We start from the raw sequence: 15,193 nt of genomic DNA, 5'->3' as shown, positions 1-15,193 counted from the left end.
TGACACCGTCATGAAGAACGCTTGTGTGGCTGCTCTCAAAGCGATGAAATCATCATGAAGAAAGACTTCTCAGTGTAGTTCATTTATTATTTTATAAACGGTAGATGATGACTTCATCTGTGAACACGGATTAATAGGGACAATGAATGATACAGGTACGACATAACAAGAAATAATATGGGGTACACTACATAACGTTCAGAGAACATGAACTAATAATATCATATAACACATAGCCATACAATATGAGGTACCACATCTTTTATTCATGTATAGAAATGCCTCTGATATCAGGTGGATCATTTGAAATTTCTCCCAGAATTTGAAAAGAGGAGATGTATACTGGCTATTAATGTAGCCTAACCTAAGCAACAGGACTTATTTTTTGGTGTACTTATGCGGGTGTTGGCAGGTGGTATGGTGTGATTTGCTTCTTCTTTCTTATCAAACATCTATTGTCCCTATCCCTCCTTTTTTATTTAATATTTGGCACTCAATGTTAGTGATTTGCTTCTTCTTTCTTATCAAACATCTATTGTCCCTATCCCTCCTTTTTTATTTAATATTTGGCACTCAATTTTAGTTATGACCTAATTATTTTTTTGCAAGTTCCGTTAAACTCACCCACTACCTTTTATGGGCATTTAACGTGACAGTTCGACTGGTGATTCCTAGACAGAGAAGGTTATATGTTCTTCACTTGCACATCTTAGCCTTCAGAACTGAACTAAATCATTTTTGGAGTTGCCTGGGTCCCATATGCTCCTTCCTCGACAGACTAGAGACATATGATATTATCCGTAATCATTTTAAAGGCTCTCATATTCTGTTTTACTGCAGTGTCCTAGGGAGTTAAGATCAGAAAACTCCATTGTTTGTTTTCAGTTTTAATTTCACTGTGGGTTTGTACATGATAATAAAACCTCTTGCTCCAAGGTAATCTGCTTCTCTTCTTGTGCCACACTTTCATTTACTTTTTATGTAGGCCTTACATGAATTATATTTTCGGAAAGTACACCTTCTCTCTACTTTAATGTTTTAAGTTTTTAGACTGATTTTCACAACCATGATATGAAAGATGTCTGCTTCATGGGTGTAAAACACAGCTTTACAGGAAGGCACACATCAGTTTGGCAGAGTGCATGCTGGTGTGAGGTAGATGTGACCGAAGTTTGACCTCACCTTAGGGTCAAGTCAGCCAGCAACTACACCACTGTGGATCCGCTAAGTAGTAAACCGGCCTTCATGTTTTTGTTCAAAATGACATTAAGTGCTGTTTTTGATATTGTTTGATTTACTATTAAAATTTATTTTAATTCTTTTCATCTTTTTCAGAGTTCAGTAGGACAAAAGTTGCCATAGAATGTGGATTTAGAGATCTCGTCATGTCTACTAACCATGCTGTAACCCCGGATCAGAGGCACAACATTTCTCTACTTCTTGAGGCAATACAACTGCACTTTGAAAGTCAGAATCTCAAGACACGGATTTTGAAGTGTCAGTCACAAGCAATAGTGCAGTGGAAAGATGGCAATGGCCTTGACTTGCTCCACCATTGTATCTTAGAAAACAATGTCATCGCGCTTGTCCATTTGTTGAACCGAGGGCTCTTTAAACCCCCTTATGAACCCCGTATTTGGCCTTACCTACACTTAGTAGCTTGCCTTGGATACAGAACTTTCATTTCCACAATAATTCAAGATATGAAGTTTCAACATGAAGCAGTTGTTTTAGACTGGAGTGTCTACTCTTGTGCCATTAAATCAAAACTCCATCAGCAAGCTCCAGAATTACAAGAGGCTGAGAAAAGTAAAAAACTCACACCTGTTGACATCGCTGCATTATTTGGTAACATACAGTGTGTCCGTCTCATTCTTGATTTTTGGCAAGTTCAGAACTCATCATCTGAACATCGACGAAAATCAAACTCAACAATGGCGCCAACTTCTTACTTGACGATTGCTTGTCAAGTAAATTCCCCCAACGCTCTCAGACTTTTGTTGCAAGAACACAGTGACAAGAAAGAGGCACTGGAGTCTGCGATGAGGATGGGTGTACCTGAGTGTATTGATGTAGTTCTACGGGAGGGAGGCTCCCAAGATGTGAAGAAGGCTTTCCAGGGTATGAACTTGTTCCATGTGCTCTACTCCTACAGAAGTTGCCGGACTCCAAACCAGTATGAAGCCATGGTGGAGATTACGTCAGTGCTGTTACGGCACAATCAAAATGTTAATGCCTGTAGGCCTTCGCGGACATTCCCTCTGTATAGTTTGTTGAGCCATTATCCTGGCGGTTGTTCTGTGGATGAATGTGCACCCTACCTTATTGCTGCTCTTTTGGTGCTGGTCAGTGCTGGTGCTGATCCCAACGTAGATGAGATTTTGATTGAGGAAAAGCTGAGAGACCCTGAGCAGAGCACAGCATTTGGAAGGCGGCCTTACTCTAGTGCTGTCCACTGTTTGCTGTGCACTCTTCCTCTACTCAAACGGGACGTAGAAGATACTTCTTCAACAGATCCAATTGATCAGTATGTATACAGTGCATAGAAATTCTACTTCGACATGGTTTGGATTTGGCTTATTGTGGTAAATTCAATGAAAAATCTTTTTACGATGACACTCTTAAAGGATCTTATCATGAAGGAACGGCCTTGCATGTCTTAACCTCTACCAGAGCAACATGTTTCACAAGTTACCCAATTTTACGCTTATTGCTTCGGTATGGTGTTGACGCTGATGCGAGAGGGAATTGGCACATTCCGACATTGAACACAAATGTTCATTATGCACTGAACGTTCTTCCATTTTCTGTATGGACACTCCCTCTTTCCAATGCAGAACTCAGCCCAGTAATGCACATTTTCTCAGAGAAAGACTTGAAACACTTTAAGTATATCATGAAGTTCATGAGCCAGAGGTCACTTATTCTGGCATATCAGGAATTTGTGGACACGTTTGAAAAGCTGAAAGTTGCTACTGAAAACAATAATGAGCTTCAAGAATTGGGAAACATTCACTTTCTGGAAGACAAAATGTATGAATCGGTCCTTGAGGAGTATAGGATGGAGACCCAAGAACCATGGTCACTGCAGAGATGTTGTTCAAAGGCTATTTGGAGATCCTGCAAGCTGCACATGGGAAATGTCTTTGAACTGCCCATCCCAGGGCCATTGAAGAGAGTTGTTTTGAGTTTCCACTGACTGGAATTAATGAATACTTTAATGTTACAGTGTGTGTGTGTATGTATCACTCTGTGTGCTTGCATGTTTATATCATACGTGTTTGTGTGCATGTTCATGTGTGTGCGTGTGTGTGCATATGTGTATGTGTGTCTGGTATGTGTGTGTGTGGGTTTATGTTAGTGTTTGTGTGTGTGTGTATGTGTGTCTGGTACGTGTGTTTGTGTGTGTGTGTGTGTGTGTGTGTGTGTGTGTCTTGTTGGCTCACTCTTATGTGTACATGTGCACATGTGTATAATGTGTTTGTATCCCACTAAAATGCACTCGTATTAAACAACTGCTATTGAAGTTTATACTTTTCTACTACAAGCCATTGACTGTATTATGTCTTGAGAGAGTCAGCTGACCCTGGCAACGGGCACACTTGCCTTGATTGTTATTTCCGTATATTCTATAAACATAGTAGGCCTACAGTCAATGCAATATTATGACATGTAGTCATCATCATCATTGCCTTTTTCACCCTGCGTCAGGTTATAGGCCACAAACAAACATTTTCCATTTTTCACTATCCTGGGATAGCCTCTTGATGTTATTCTATGTCTTCCCACTTTTCTGCACATCAATTTCTGTGATTCTTCTACAGATTCCTAGCAGTCTTCCTAGATTGATCTTTTACCCTGTGGATTCCAATCCAGCACTTTCTTGGTTATGCAGCTGCCTGACGTCCTGAGAGTATGTCCAATCCATCTCCACCACCTTCTTCCTACCTCATCTCTGACCGAGATTTGTCATGTTTTCCCTAACACTTCCTTGTTGGTGACCCTGTCTGTCCAGCTGGTCCTCAGTAACTTTATTAGACACTTGTTCAAGAAAACGTGGATCCTCTTTATGCAAGTCTGAGATGCGTTCCATGTCTCACATCCATACAACAGGACTGACTTCACATTTGAATTGAAAATCCTCAGCTTTGTTCAAAGTGAGATATCCCTGTCTTCCAAATCCTCTTCAAAGATATGATAGCAGACTGTGAGAAAGCGGGTGGTTGAAGGGTGCCACTGGTAGATCCTACTTCTTTACTTGACCTCTGTTGTTTCTGTCTGTCCGTCTTACTTTTTCCCAGCACTAAATGACCTTTACTGTGTCGATGTGCTTCTTTCTACTCAAACACAAAACAAACCTGTGAGAAGAGTATAAGTTTCAATAGAAGTTGTTTAATAATATTAATATACGAATGCATATATTAGTACAATGTACTCAAATATCTGTCATTTGGCACTTTGGTACATGTAGTCAGATTCTGTTACAGTTATGCTTCTCAGCTCTGAATTGATAACTCTTGCTAGATCCCAAATGCATTCAAACTTTCGTCCAGCAAGTTGATTTTTCAGAATAGTAAATAGCCAGAAGTTACACTCTGAAAATTTTCACAAAGCAGTTTTTTACAGTGCATAAAGATGTAGAAACATGTTTTCCTTTGTGAATCACTTTGTTTCCTTCGAACAGCTGTTGGCTCAGTTGGTATCGTGCTGGACTGCAGAGCGGATAACCGTGGTTCGGATCCCCTACAGATTATTCTGACTTAAGGTTGTTTTGGAGAGTTTTTAAGACTCAACCACCCATTTGGTTTAGTTTTATCAGAGATGGATGTTAAATTCTGAGGTCCTGAATCTTATATGGTATTACAGTGTTTAAAATGGCATTACGCCTAGATTCTATACAATGTCCTATGACTTCTAGAACGCAACCCATCCTTAAATTGTGACGTCATAAAATAATCAGGAGTGAAGTCACATGACACCCCCATAGTTGACTTGAGAGTAGACTTGTTATAGATTAAATTACATGCACTGCTTTTATGACTGCTAGATGGTAACTTTCATTGCTTTCATCCATCCTTGAATATATATAGGCATGATATTTTATAACAGATTTTATTTTTTAAAACTTTTATAGTATTTTTAAAAAAATATCCAATTTGACCAAATTTGTCATATAACTTGTATTTTACCTTGTAAGTATGGGTCAATGTCCTTTTTCTCTGAGGTATGATCTTTTTTGTGGTGTTGTTACTGAAGCATTAATTTTTTTCAACATTATTTGTAATGTTGAAAATAAGAATACGTGTGGGCCCAACTCATTTTTTTCTTTTCTTTCTATCTTTTAAATGATCTATTTCTCATATACGTTAAGATCTTGCTGTGTCTTTTAAACCACATGGCGAGCACGTAAAATTAGATGTTGTATTTGACCACTCATTTACCTTTACAGCCCCAGTCATATACAGTTGAGTCCAAGAATCTCAAACAGGAAAGTCATGAATTCTTTGGTATCTCGAACATAATGCTTGGTCCCGTTTCTTCAGTCTCTATGTTTTCTTTGTATTGACTCCACAGAGTTCGCAAACACTCGGAACATGCAAAACTCAAATCTTGAACGAATCCTCTTCTCATTCTCAACTAAAGACCCGGCTTTACAGTCTTTCTGCCTGTTGGTAGATGTTTCTTTGTTATTGTTACAGCCAAAGTAATTATGGTCCTTGTCTCACTACTGCAGCAAGGGGGGGTGGGGGTGGGGAAGGGGGGTTGTGGAGTGATGCTAACCGCACTGCATGACTGGCTCGCCTTGCGTGCAATCATGTTGTGGGACCCGCGCGGTGTTGATGGCAAGAAGCGTAACTTTCTGCAAGCCAATGAAATGAGAGGAAAGGAATGACATAAGAGTCGGCTGTGCACACATGAGATTTCTGCTTTCCACTTTCATTCATCTTCTTCAACTTGCTTTCACACCGTGAACACCTTCATAAGAGGAGCTAACCATGTTAATTGTTTTAATGGGTTTTTTAAATCTATCTAGTATTTTGATTTTCTCTCTATTTCTTTGTATTTGTTGGGGCTTTCATGGACATGACGAATTACGGAAATCTCGAACATTATTTCCAATACCCGACGAATTTGAGTTACCCGTATTTCACTGTTGTTCCCTCTCAAGTTTTCATTCCCCAGCCTCAATTGCGTATATTTCCCTCACAGGATGCTGCCCACCTCATAACCTGTTGCATATTTTTACTGTAATTTATTATCTGTTCAAGCAGACAAAATCGGTATTGGCTGGACGTGAGGCATCAATAAGGACTCCAGTATTATCTGAGTCAAAGGGTAGTGAGGGCTAGAAATAGCCTGCTGGAATAGTGTGAGCAAAGATTCTCGGTTGAGAATGTTTGGTGTGAGGGGTAAATCTAGATAGAGTTTACACTGTTTTCTTGAACCCTGATTTTGTTGTTGAGCTTACAAGTTTTATATCTGTGAGATTTTTTCAGGGAGTGAGAGAGGGTCTGGAAGAGGTCCACAATAAATGTCAAAAGAGTGTTTAACTAGTATCTAAAGATCTCAATACATATGTACATTTACAATGAATATAATACAATTTTAAAAAATACTTTCAGTAATTTTACATTTAGGAGATTCATATCTGTTTTCTTTAAGTAAGAAAGTGACCTGTGTTTGCCATCTTTTGTTGATAAGCCATATCGTCCTATGACTTTCAGTAAACTTTTGCCTTTTTCAAAAAGCTGCGATTGCATGGTATTAGTTTTTTTTCTTTTTCTAAGGCATATGGTGTTGGTTTATTGCCCTTCTTTTTTGTATTTTTGTGAAAATCATAGTAAGAAAAGTTTGATCATTTTCACCGTGCAGGGGGGACCCGAGCTGAGTGTCTCATCAGACAAACGGTGATACTCAGTAAAATTTGCTGACCCTCTTTTGAGTATAATAATAAACTGTTGTCTAGGTTGAACAAGGTAAAGAAATTTAGTAATTGTTACACAACAGATGTGGGTTGTGTAATTATCATTTGTGAGGCAGTGTGGTGAAATCAGGCGCTTGTCAAAACAATGATTGAAAATCAAGAAACTGGCATTTTTCTGCAGATTTGGGAATTTTTATCGAATTTTTGTTTTTTGGCTCAACACCTTTCATGCCCAGTAAAGAACACATTTCTGTGTTGATTTTACTGAACAACGTTAATTAAAGACATAGAAGATGTAAATTGTCAGTTTCCAGGGACTCTCAAACTCAAGTGAAGGAAATAAGTAAACTTGTGGTGGCCATTTTCTCGCTAATTTTACCTCTGAAACCAGGCTGTCCCCACATCCTTAAATCACCAATATCCTGACTTGTATCCAAGATAAATTGATATTTTGTTACTTCAAAAGCAAGGAGAATGGACTGGCTTTAATATGATACCTATATTTGACGAGCGCCTGATTCGACAACACTGTGACACATTTTTCTTTGCAATCCAAATTTCTGAGAACAATATTTAGTGGTCTCTGTAATTTTCACTCAGATGAAATAACAGACAAACAAAGTTGCAAAGTGGGAGATGATTTTCTGTCCCAGTTGTTTTATGCCTAAAAAATTCTGAAATTATGCAAATTGAGCCCAAAAATGTGAAATTATGCGATTCTGTTAATTTTAACAAAGAATGAAAAAGAAAAATAATAAGAAACTATGCACACAAAAAAAGATCAAATTTTGCTAAATTATGCGGGGTGCATAAAACCACAGGGACAGGGTATTACATATGAGAGACAGGGTTTGAATCACAGGTGCAGTCTTCAAAATTAGCTATCATCTTGAGGGAAGAAAATGAAGTATAAACAGTGCTGAGCAGGTTGTTAGAGGGTACCACTTGTACTTCTTACTTTTTTCTTTTCCTCTTCTGTTTCTGTTGGTCTTATTTTTTCCTTGAAATATTATTATAAAATTTGTGTCCATGAGCATCTCTTCACTGAAACTCAAACAAACAGTGTTGGATTTCTCCTCTTGTTGTTGTTACTCTTGAATCAAACACCTTCACCACTTGTGTTACCCTTGCCGTACACTTGGGCTAGCAAGATAGTTATAAGTAGTACATCATCATATGGTGACAAAGCTGAATATTACAGGCAGCCTTTTTACCAGTTGCTACACATTTTAGCGGAACCATGACACTCGGTTTAATATTGAACTCTATTACATGTTGTAATGACATGGTATTGACCAAAGCAGTGAAATGATGTATACTACTACTGGTCCTAGCACATTTGGTGGTATCGAAGCTATTGAATCCCATATTTATTATTACGTGTTCAGGAAAGGAAAACTATCATGCGTCTTGCCAAGCAACAAATTAAAAGTAGAACCTAATGGACATTTGAAAATAATTGAAGCCCTGGGATTTGCTATCCTGCAGATGATTCAAACAGTACTTTTATATATTATAAATGCCTCAAATGATCCTTTTTGTTCTATGTTCAGTGGATGAATCCAGTTCTAACTTCTTCTTAAATCTTTTCTTCTCTAATGTAATAAGTCTGACACGAGAAGCACTCACTTGAAGCAGTCATGCTGTGCTACAATTTCTGCAGTGTGGAGATGCTGTGTCGTGAAAATCAGGGGAGTCTCACAGCTGAGCTGTACACCTTGGCTGCTCGTTTGAGCGACAAGTGTGACACTACACCAACCTTTCAAGAACACAAGGGACAACACAATCGTCTCTGTGACTCCAAACTATCATATTCAGAGATGTTTATTTCCATTGGTTTACATTTTATCACAGCTTGGGTCGTGGGTTTGCTTTTTGAAAGCTTGAAGTAGTTGAATCACTTATACGTGCATAATGTCAAAATGAAGGAAAAGAGACGAAATACAATGTGGGCATTGGGGACATACGTAGGAGAAGATTTATGTATGGTAATAATAACAATAAACATAATAATAATATTAATAATAATATTGATCACCTGAGATTGACATGCACTATATATTATATTATACAGTCTGGCATGCACATAGTGAACACGGACACAGCGAAAAATGCACACAGAGAACAGATTTTTAGGTTCCAAATTTTTTTCTTTTTTATACTGGTAGATCTATATATATTGAACTTTGTATTCAAAACATGCAAATTTCATTTACTAAAGAAGCCATGATGAGAGTTAAAAGTAGGTGTTTTTATACCCCCATCGACACAATTTATCATCATTGGGGAGGCGGGCTTTGATCCTGCTTATCAGGGTCAACCTAGGCTGAGAGTGATACATTATCCCAGCAGAAAGACTGAAATACTGGATTAAAACTATCCCACTTCAGGAATCGAACTCGGGTCTCCTTCATACAACAGCGATTATGCCTAACTCACTGCTACACCACAGATGTTGATGATGAGAGAGAGAGAGACAGGTGGCATAGTATGAGTCTAGTGTAAGTCAATGGCCTCTCTATATGTATTTAATTTAAGTCAAGGGTAGTAGTATAGGCAAAGGATGTGTGTATTGTGTATATACATCACAGTCACTTGAACCACACTGGTATACGGCTGTAAATTTAGCCTGCACACTTCAGATGCGTGGCCAGTCTTCTGTCACATAAAGGCATTATATCCTGTATTGTCCCCAGACATGTCAGTGCACTTCCTCTTCTACGCAGGTTACACATTAGGCAACAGCTTGCGGTGTTCTGCAAAGTTAGGTCTAGGTGAAGTTGTCATTGAGAGTGGACCATGGTGGAACAAAAGAAGCAGAAAAACTTCTTGATCAAGTAAAAATGGCTAATCATTGCAGAGATGGATAAAAGATCAAGGTAAAAAACAACAACCCAAATCTGCACAATGTTTAACTGACTATGAGCCCAATGCACATGTATATCATGGCATGGCATATGGGGCATAACTCATGTAAACATTTTGGCCCAATTTTCCAGCTTTGTCTATCTCCCCTAATATAGATCTAGCACGCATGAGCCAGGTATAAAGCATAATTTGTGCATAATGAAAAGATTTTTGCATCCCACCAATTTTGCTCTATGTGTGTGCTAAACGGTATATATTATATGTAATTTTTGCAGGACATTTACTTCAGTTGTTATAATAATGGAGTTTGTTACTGGCTATGAGCCACTGGATTAAAATATATATAAGAAATTATCAATACTCTTTATAAACTGTCTATACCACCCCTTCCATGTTGCATAAGATGTGTGTGTGTGCACGAGTGTATAAGTGTGTGTGTTTGTGTTAGCTGTCAATACCACCCTTCTCACAAGGTATAATATGCACTCAGAGCAAAATATATGGTCTCTTTTAAGGACAAGCGACCTAACCCAGACTTCGGGGTTTTCCAGAAACCTTAACCTACACCAAAAGTGGGAATTGCCCTACCTGTAGGAGAAGTTTGGTTTAATTGGTTTGTATATTTGTTCGGTTATAGAGAAAACTCTCCTTGTCTTTTAAAGAAACTGAACAAGGGGCCAAAACTTTACCTTCGATTTTCTCAAAACACCTTTTCTCGGGATAACCCCCTTGTGCATGAAATTTAAAGCGACCATATGTCTGGTAAAAGTAACATCACAATTGTTAACTGAACGATGGTTGGAGAGCACCAGTGGTATGTCCTATTTTTTCCTTTAGTAGTACTGGTATCCATCTATTCATCTTGCTTTTCTCCTACCTTAAAATTAATTATTGTTAGTGTGTCTATGTGCTTCTCTTCACTCAAACTCAAACTGGCTAACTAGCTGGAATGTTGAAGCACACCGTCAGTTTCTCTTCCATCTCTGTGTCCGGAATCATCTGGAAAAGACAACAGAAAATGTAGTTCCCCTAAATATGATAATCTAATGGAAAGTTTTTCAAACATGAACTGTTCACTCTTCCAATACTTCCATACAGTCAGGCATATAGATAACTCAAACACGTCTGGAATTGACAAATGTGATTGGCATATATATCCATAATTCAGGTTAACTGATAATGAAAAGTTAAAGAGATATTTGTCGGGGAATGACAAATTGTATGAGCTTTCCTTGATTTTGGGTATACTTTGTTTGTGTTATCTGTGCCCAATTGTACTATGAACATGAAGAATGAAGTGAATAGCTGAGACTGACAGTAGGCCAAGATCTGCACACATATAAGTCTGAGTAGCTTTAGACAACTGTGTAAGTAACCTATTGTGTCCCAGACCTGTACAGTGGAACTCGGATTCAACGAGAACTTGGATTCAACGAGATGAGATAGATTCTCCGTATTTTTTCTTCTTTAAAATCATAACCTGGATTCAACGAGCACTTAAATCAGCGAGCTCGGATTCAACGAGGTCGCTTCCAGGGTGAACAGCCCCCACAGATGTGGCTTCGCTCGTTTTTCTCCCAGAACGAACTTTATATATTCCCGGAAACCATCCATTGCACTTGCATCGTGTAGCATTATTCACTTAGTCAATTGCATGCGACCAATCGGCGGCCTTTTTTCATACCAACACAAGCGTTATTGACACGGGCACGTGTCTACTCTGGTGTGTGTCGGGGTCGGATAGGCAGCCTGCACACGAGTGGCAGTGTGTACGTGTCGGGGATTGGAGGCACTAGCGGTCTGGACGTTGAAAGCCGCAGATACAAACGTCTCAGAGTATTTTTTCCCCCCTCGCCAACTGATCACTTTTACAATAATAAGCTAGTCTTGACGTAGATCTACATAATGAATTGTGCGCTGGTCTATGGAATCAAAAGTTGCCGTATGCTCGGCTCTACACAACAACACAACTTTTTGGGAAACAATCGAGATGACTCAGGCTTGAGCATTTGAACGAATTGGGTCTTTTTTTTTACACAGCTCATAATATGCAGGCATTTCAGGCACTACATGTACTTGTGACTGCTCTTTATACATTACTTGCTCAATGCCTGTAATTATCTACACAAAACCTCATGTTTGCTATAACGAACACTCGGATTCAACGAGATTTTAGGTCAGGCCCGGTGACCTCGTTGAATCCGAGTTCCACTGTACCACATAGTGGTAGTAGGTAGAACAAAAATTATAATAAAGTGTGAGTGTGCATGATGCATGTTACATTGTGATGCATGCTTTAAAAAAGCGTTTCAATTACTGTTAAGAATTACGCGCACTCACACACACACACAAACACAAAATGTACCAGTGCACACATATACATGTATACACAATACCCTTGCACAGAGTCAGTCTTGCTTTTCCTCAGCACAAAATGTTGCGTCCATGCAGTTCTCTCTACTCAAAGCTATGACAGCCACTTCTTAGAAACATGTAGGCCCGCCTTCATGATTGAGACCTCTGAGTGCTAGTACAGTAAGCCTCACATCTAATGAATTAGTGAAGTTTGACTTTTTGTTTCACTGAGCCTGAGGTTTTGCTGAGTCTGAGTTAGGAAAATATGCAAAGTTTGCTGTACTGGTTAGCTCAAACTCAAATAATGAATACATACTCAGCTGGCCTTTAGTCTGAAAAATGTGGAGCAGATTTCCAATGTCTCTTACTTTAAAGAATTCGTCCTTGGTTATCTGTCCTTGTTTTCTCAAGCTGGGATGTCGTAATGTCTGGAAGGTTAAGGCCAGGATGTGATCGTCGCTGACCACGTGTCCAAGGAGAACCTTGTACAGTCGGAAGATCTCGTCATGTGTGAAAGTGTCGGTTCCGTACACATTGAAGGACTCAAATAGTGCTACAGGAAAAGATCAAGGACATTTCTGGCTATAAGCAAAAGTCGGAGTTAAAAAGAAGCAAAATTAGAAGCATTGCTACAGTCAGTTACTTCTGGGACAATGTGAAGCTTTTCATAAGAGACCACAGATGAACAGTAATGACAGCAGTAGCACTGTGGAGAACATTTAAAATACCTTGAACATATATATCTATTAATAGTATTAATTCTGAATATTTTAGCCTATCTTTTAATCTGCTCAGTACCTATGAAATTTTAAAATGACCCCAAATTTACAAAGCTTGAGTAAATGGCAAAAAATAGCTAGAGTTCAATCAATTCAGATTGACAAGCACTTAGCTTTCAACTTGCCTTTCTTTTTCTCTTCGGGACTTGTGTATGGACTTAAAAACAGACAGAATTTGATGAAATCTTGTAGATGCAGGCGTCCCGTGTTGGGGTCCAGGTAGTCATGGATGAGGATGGTGATGAGTTTGTTTCCAGCAAACTCTGGCATGGCCAGACAAACGTCTAAAGGAATTCCCTGATTTTCATGGCGGTCATAAGTCTGGTAGCGTCTTTGCAATGCTTGCCGCTGTCTTGTTGAAACTGAAGAAATAAAAATACACAACAAACATTATCAACATTTGAAGATATATACTGAGGATTATTTTAGTTGTATACAGTTCCATTCAAAAGGTATTTTTAAATATATACAGTCAAAATTGTCTAAGACAGTCGCTCATTGTTGAAAACTGATCACAAAATGAAGAAAACAAATCACTTGTCCATTTTGAGGTCTGACTGTATAAAGCATTATGTAGTACTTTTACTGAAGAATAATCTGAGACCTGCAAAAATTAGTCTTTAGTAACTGTAAAAAGATTAACTGAGCCCTAGCTCCCTCAGGTCAACTGCTATTGCTAGACTTTAACCACCACATGCTGCACACTGATGTTATGAGGGTTTGGTGTGCGAAAGGATAAAAGAAGTCATGCTGAGGTGTGTGCATGGGTCCACAAAAATAGTCAAAATGAGCAAAGAAATAAAGTAAACACTGCGATATATCTTACTTTAGAAATACTATTAGGTTTGAAGCATATGAGCCCCACTATATTCTTGTATATTTGTTAGATTTGACCACAGTAAGCATGACCTGTTTTATTATTTTAACAGTCTTAAGCTTTCTGGATATTATTATTATTATTATTATTACCAAAGCCTAACAGGGTCCCACAATGTAATGTAAGTAATATTACCATAATTATATAATGTTAATACCAACAAGTAATATTAATTAAAATGCTGCTAAAAAATGACTGATGGGACAGGCAATACATGCATTCAATTATATATACTGGAAAGACACTAAAGTTCTTACTCAAATATTATACAAGCCAACAGAGGAAAAAGTTATTAAATATATAAATATATACATGTGGCATAGGCATAGTCGTCTGTCTGCCGAGCCCCTCTGTGTCCACCTTGCTGTGCAGGGTTAGAAGCAGCTGCTCTGGCCGGACCATTTGCATTGCCCTGGGTAAAAGTTAAAGAAGACGAACATGTTTACAGGTCTGTGTTAAAAAACTGAAAACATAACTGTGACTTAAAAACAAGAAAAATGTTTTCTCTCTGCCAACACGATTCAGTTATTGGATCAGGGCCATTAACTCATCTGGCTGAACAGTGATAGAGCATCCCAACTAACAGACGGAGATACTTGAGAGGGCGGTCGCATAGACGCTCGACTGATGTGGTTCGTTTCCCATCATATGTCTAGCATCTTTATCTCCTCCATCTTTTTTGTGTTTGCACTCTCTTGCAACACGACTCTCTAAATTTCAGTTCTTAAATGACCTTATAAGTTATTGTATTGTGCTAAAAGTGTAGTTCTCTCTAAATTTCAGTTCTTAAATGACCTTATAAGTTATTGTATTGCGTTAAAAGTGTTGTTAAACTTACTAAAACTAAATGAGATAAGAGTCAAATCTTTAACACTACAAACCAATTGAGTCAAGGTAACCATAAAAATATAAATAATAAAGCATGATAACTGATGACGTAGCATGGCATAGATCTAGATCTAGATCTAGATCTAGATTCTATATGATATGGGCAACAATTAAACCATTCTCATTTTCATAAAAATAGATACGTGTCCACTAGGTACCTAGATCTAGTTCTAGTTCATCCCCATTTCCCTTCCAACCATTTGCTTGACCCACAAATTATGGGATGACGTCTCTTTTCCCTGCACAATTACACTAGACAGTCGAGGAACTAACCATCACATAAAATCATAAAAATAATTTATTTCAGGCGACAAGATAAGCAGGTTCAAGCATTTTTGTTTACAATGGAGACCAGATATGGGACAGACTTCCGGCTGATTGCTGCAGTTTCCGCAGTTTAAAACAGTTTTGAATCTAATGTAATGTTCCAATTCGTCGGAAACCAGTTTGCGTGTTCTCGCTTGAGAGAAATAGAGATACAGTTAAATATTATAATAATAT

The 15,193-nt window shown here is 38.4% G+C and overlaps 2 protein-coding genes across 2 annotated transcripts in view; one reads left to right on the top strand and one right to left on the bottom strand.

The window, feature by feature from the left end:
* Window positions 1-3,345, top strand: part of LOC101858981 — an 11,189-nt gene extending 7,844 nt beyond the window's left edge. Inside the window, exon 2 of the mRNA XM_005089276.3 lies at window positions 1,336-3,345. Coding sequence (XP_005089333.1) covers window positions 1,386-2,546 — 1,161 coding nt within the window. The 5' untranslated portion in view covers window positions 1,336-1,385 and the 3' untranslated portion in view covers window positions 2,547-3,345. The remainder of the gene's footprint in view (window positions 1-1,335) is intronic.
* Window positions 3,346-10,617: 7,272 nt separating this feature from the next.
* On the bottom strand, window positions 10,618-15,054 carry LOC101858753. Its single transcript, XM_005089275.3, has 5 exons — window positions 14,966-15,054; window positions 14,117-14,216; window positions 13,053-13,289; window positions 12,517-12,701; window positions 10,618-10,792 (listed from the first exon to the last, which is right to left on the bottom strand). Exons 1-5 carry the CDS (start codon window positions 14,966-14,968, stop codon window positions 10,730-10,732), a joined length of 588 nt encoding a protein of 195 aa, XP_005089332.1. The 5' UTR covers window positions 14,969-15,054; the 3' UTR covers window positions 10,618-10,729.
* Window positions 15,055-15,193: the final 139 nt, after the last annotated feature.

The sequence above is a fragment of the Aplysia californica genome, unplaced genomic scaffold (genome assembly GCF_000002075.1).
Source record: "Aplysia californica isolate F4 #8 unplaced genomic scaffold, AplCal3.0 scaffold00004, whole genome shotgun sequence".
NCBI lineage: Eukaryota > Metazoa > Mollusca > Gastropoda > Aplysiida > Aplysiidae > Aplysia > Aplysia californica.
Note: the sequence above shows the minus strand (reverse complement) of the source record. Positions and strands in the feature narration are given on the sequence as shown.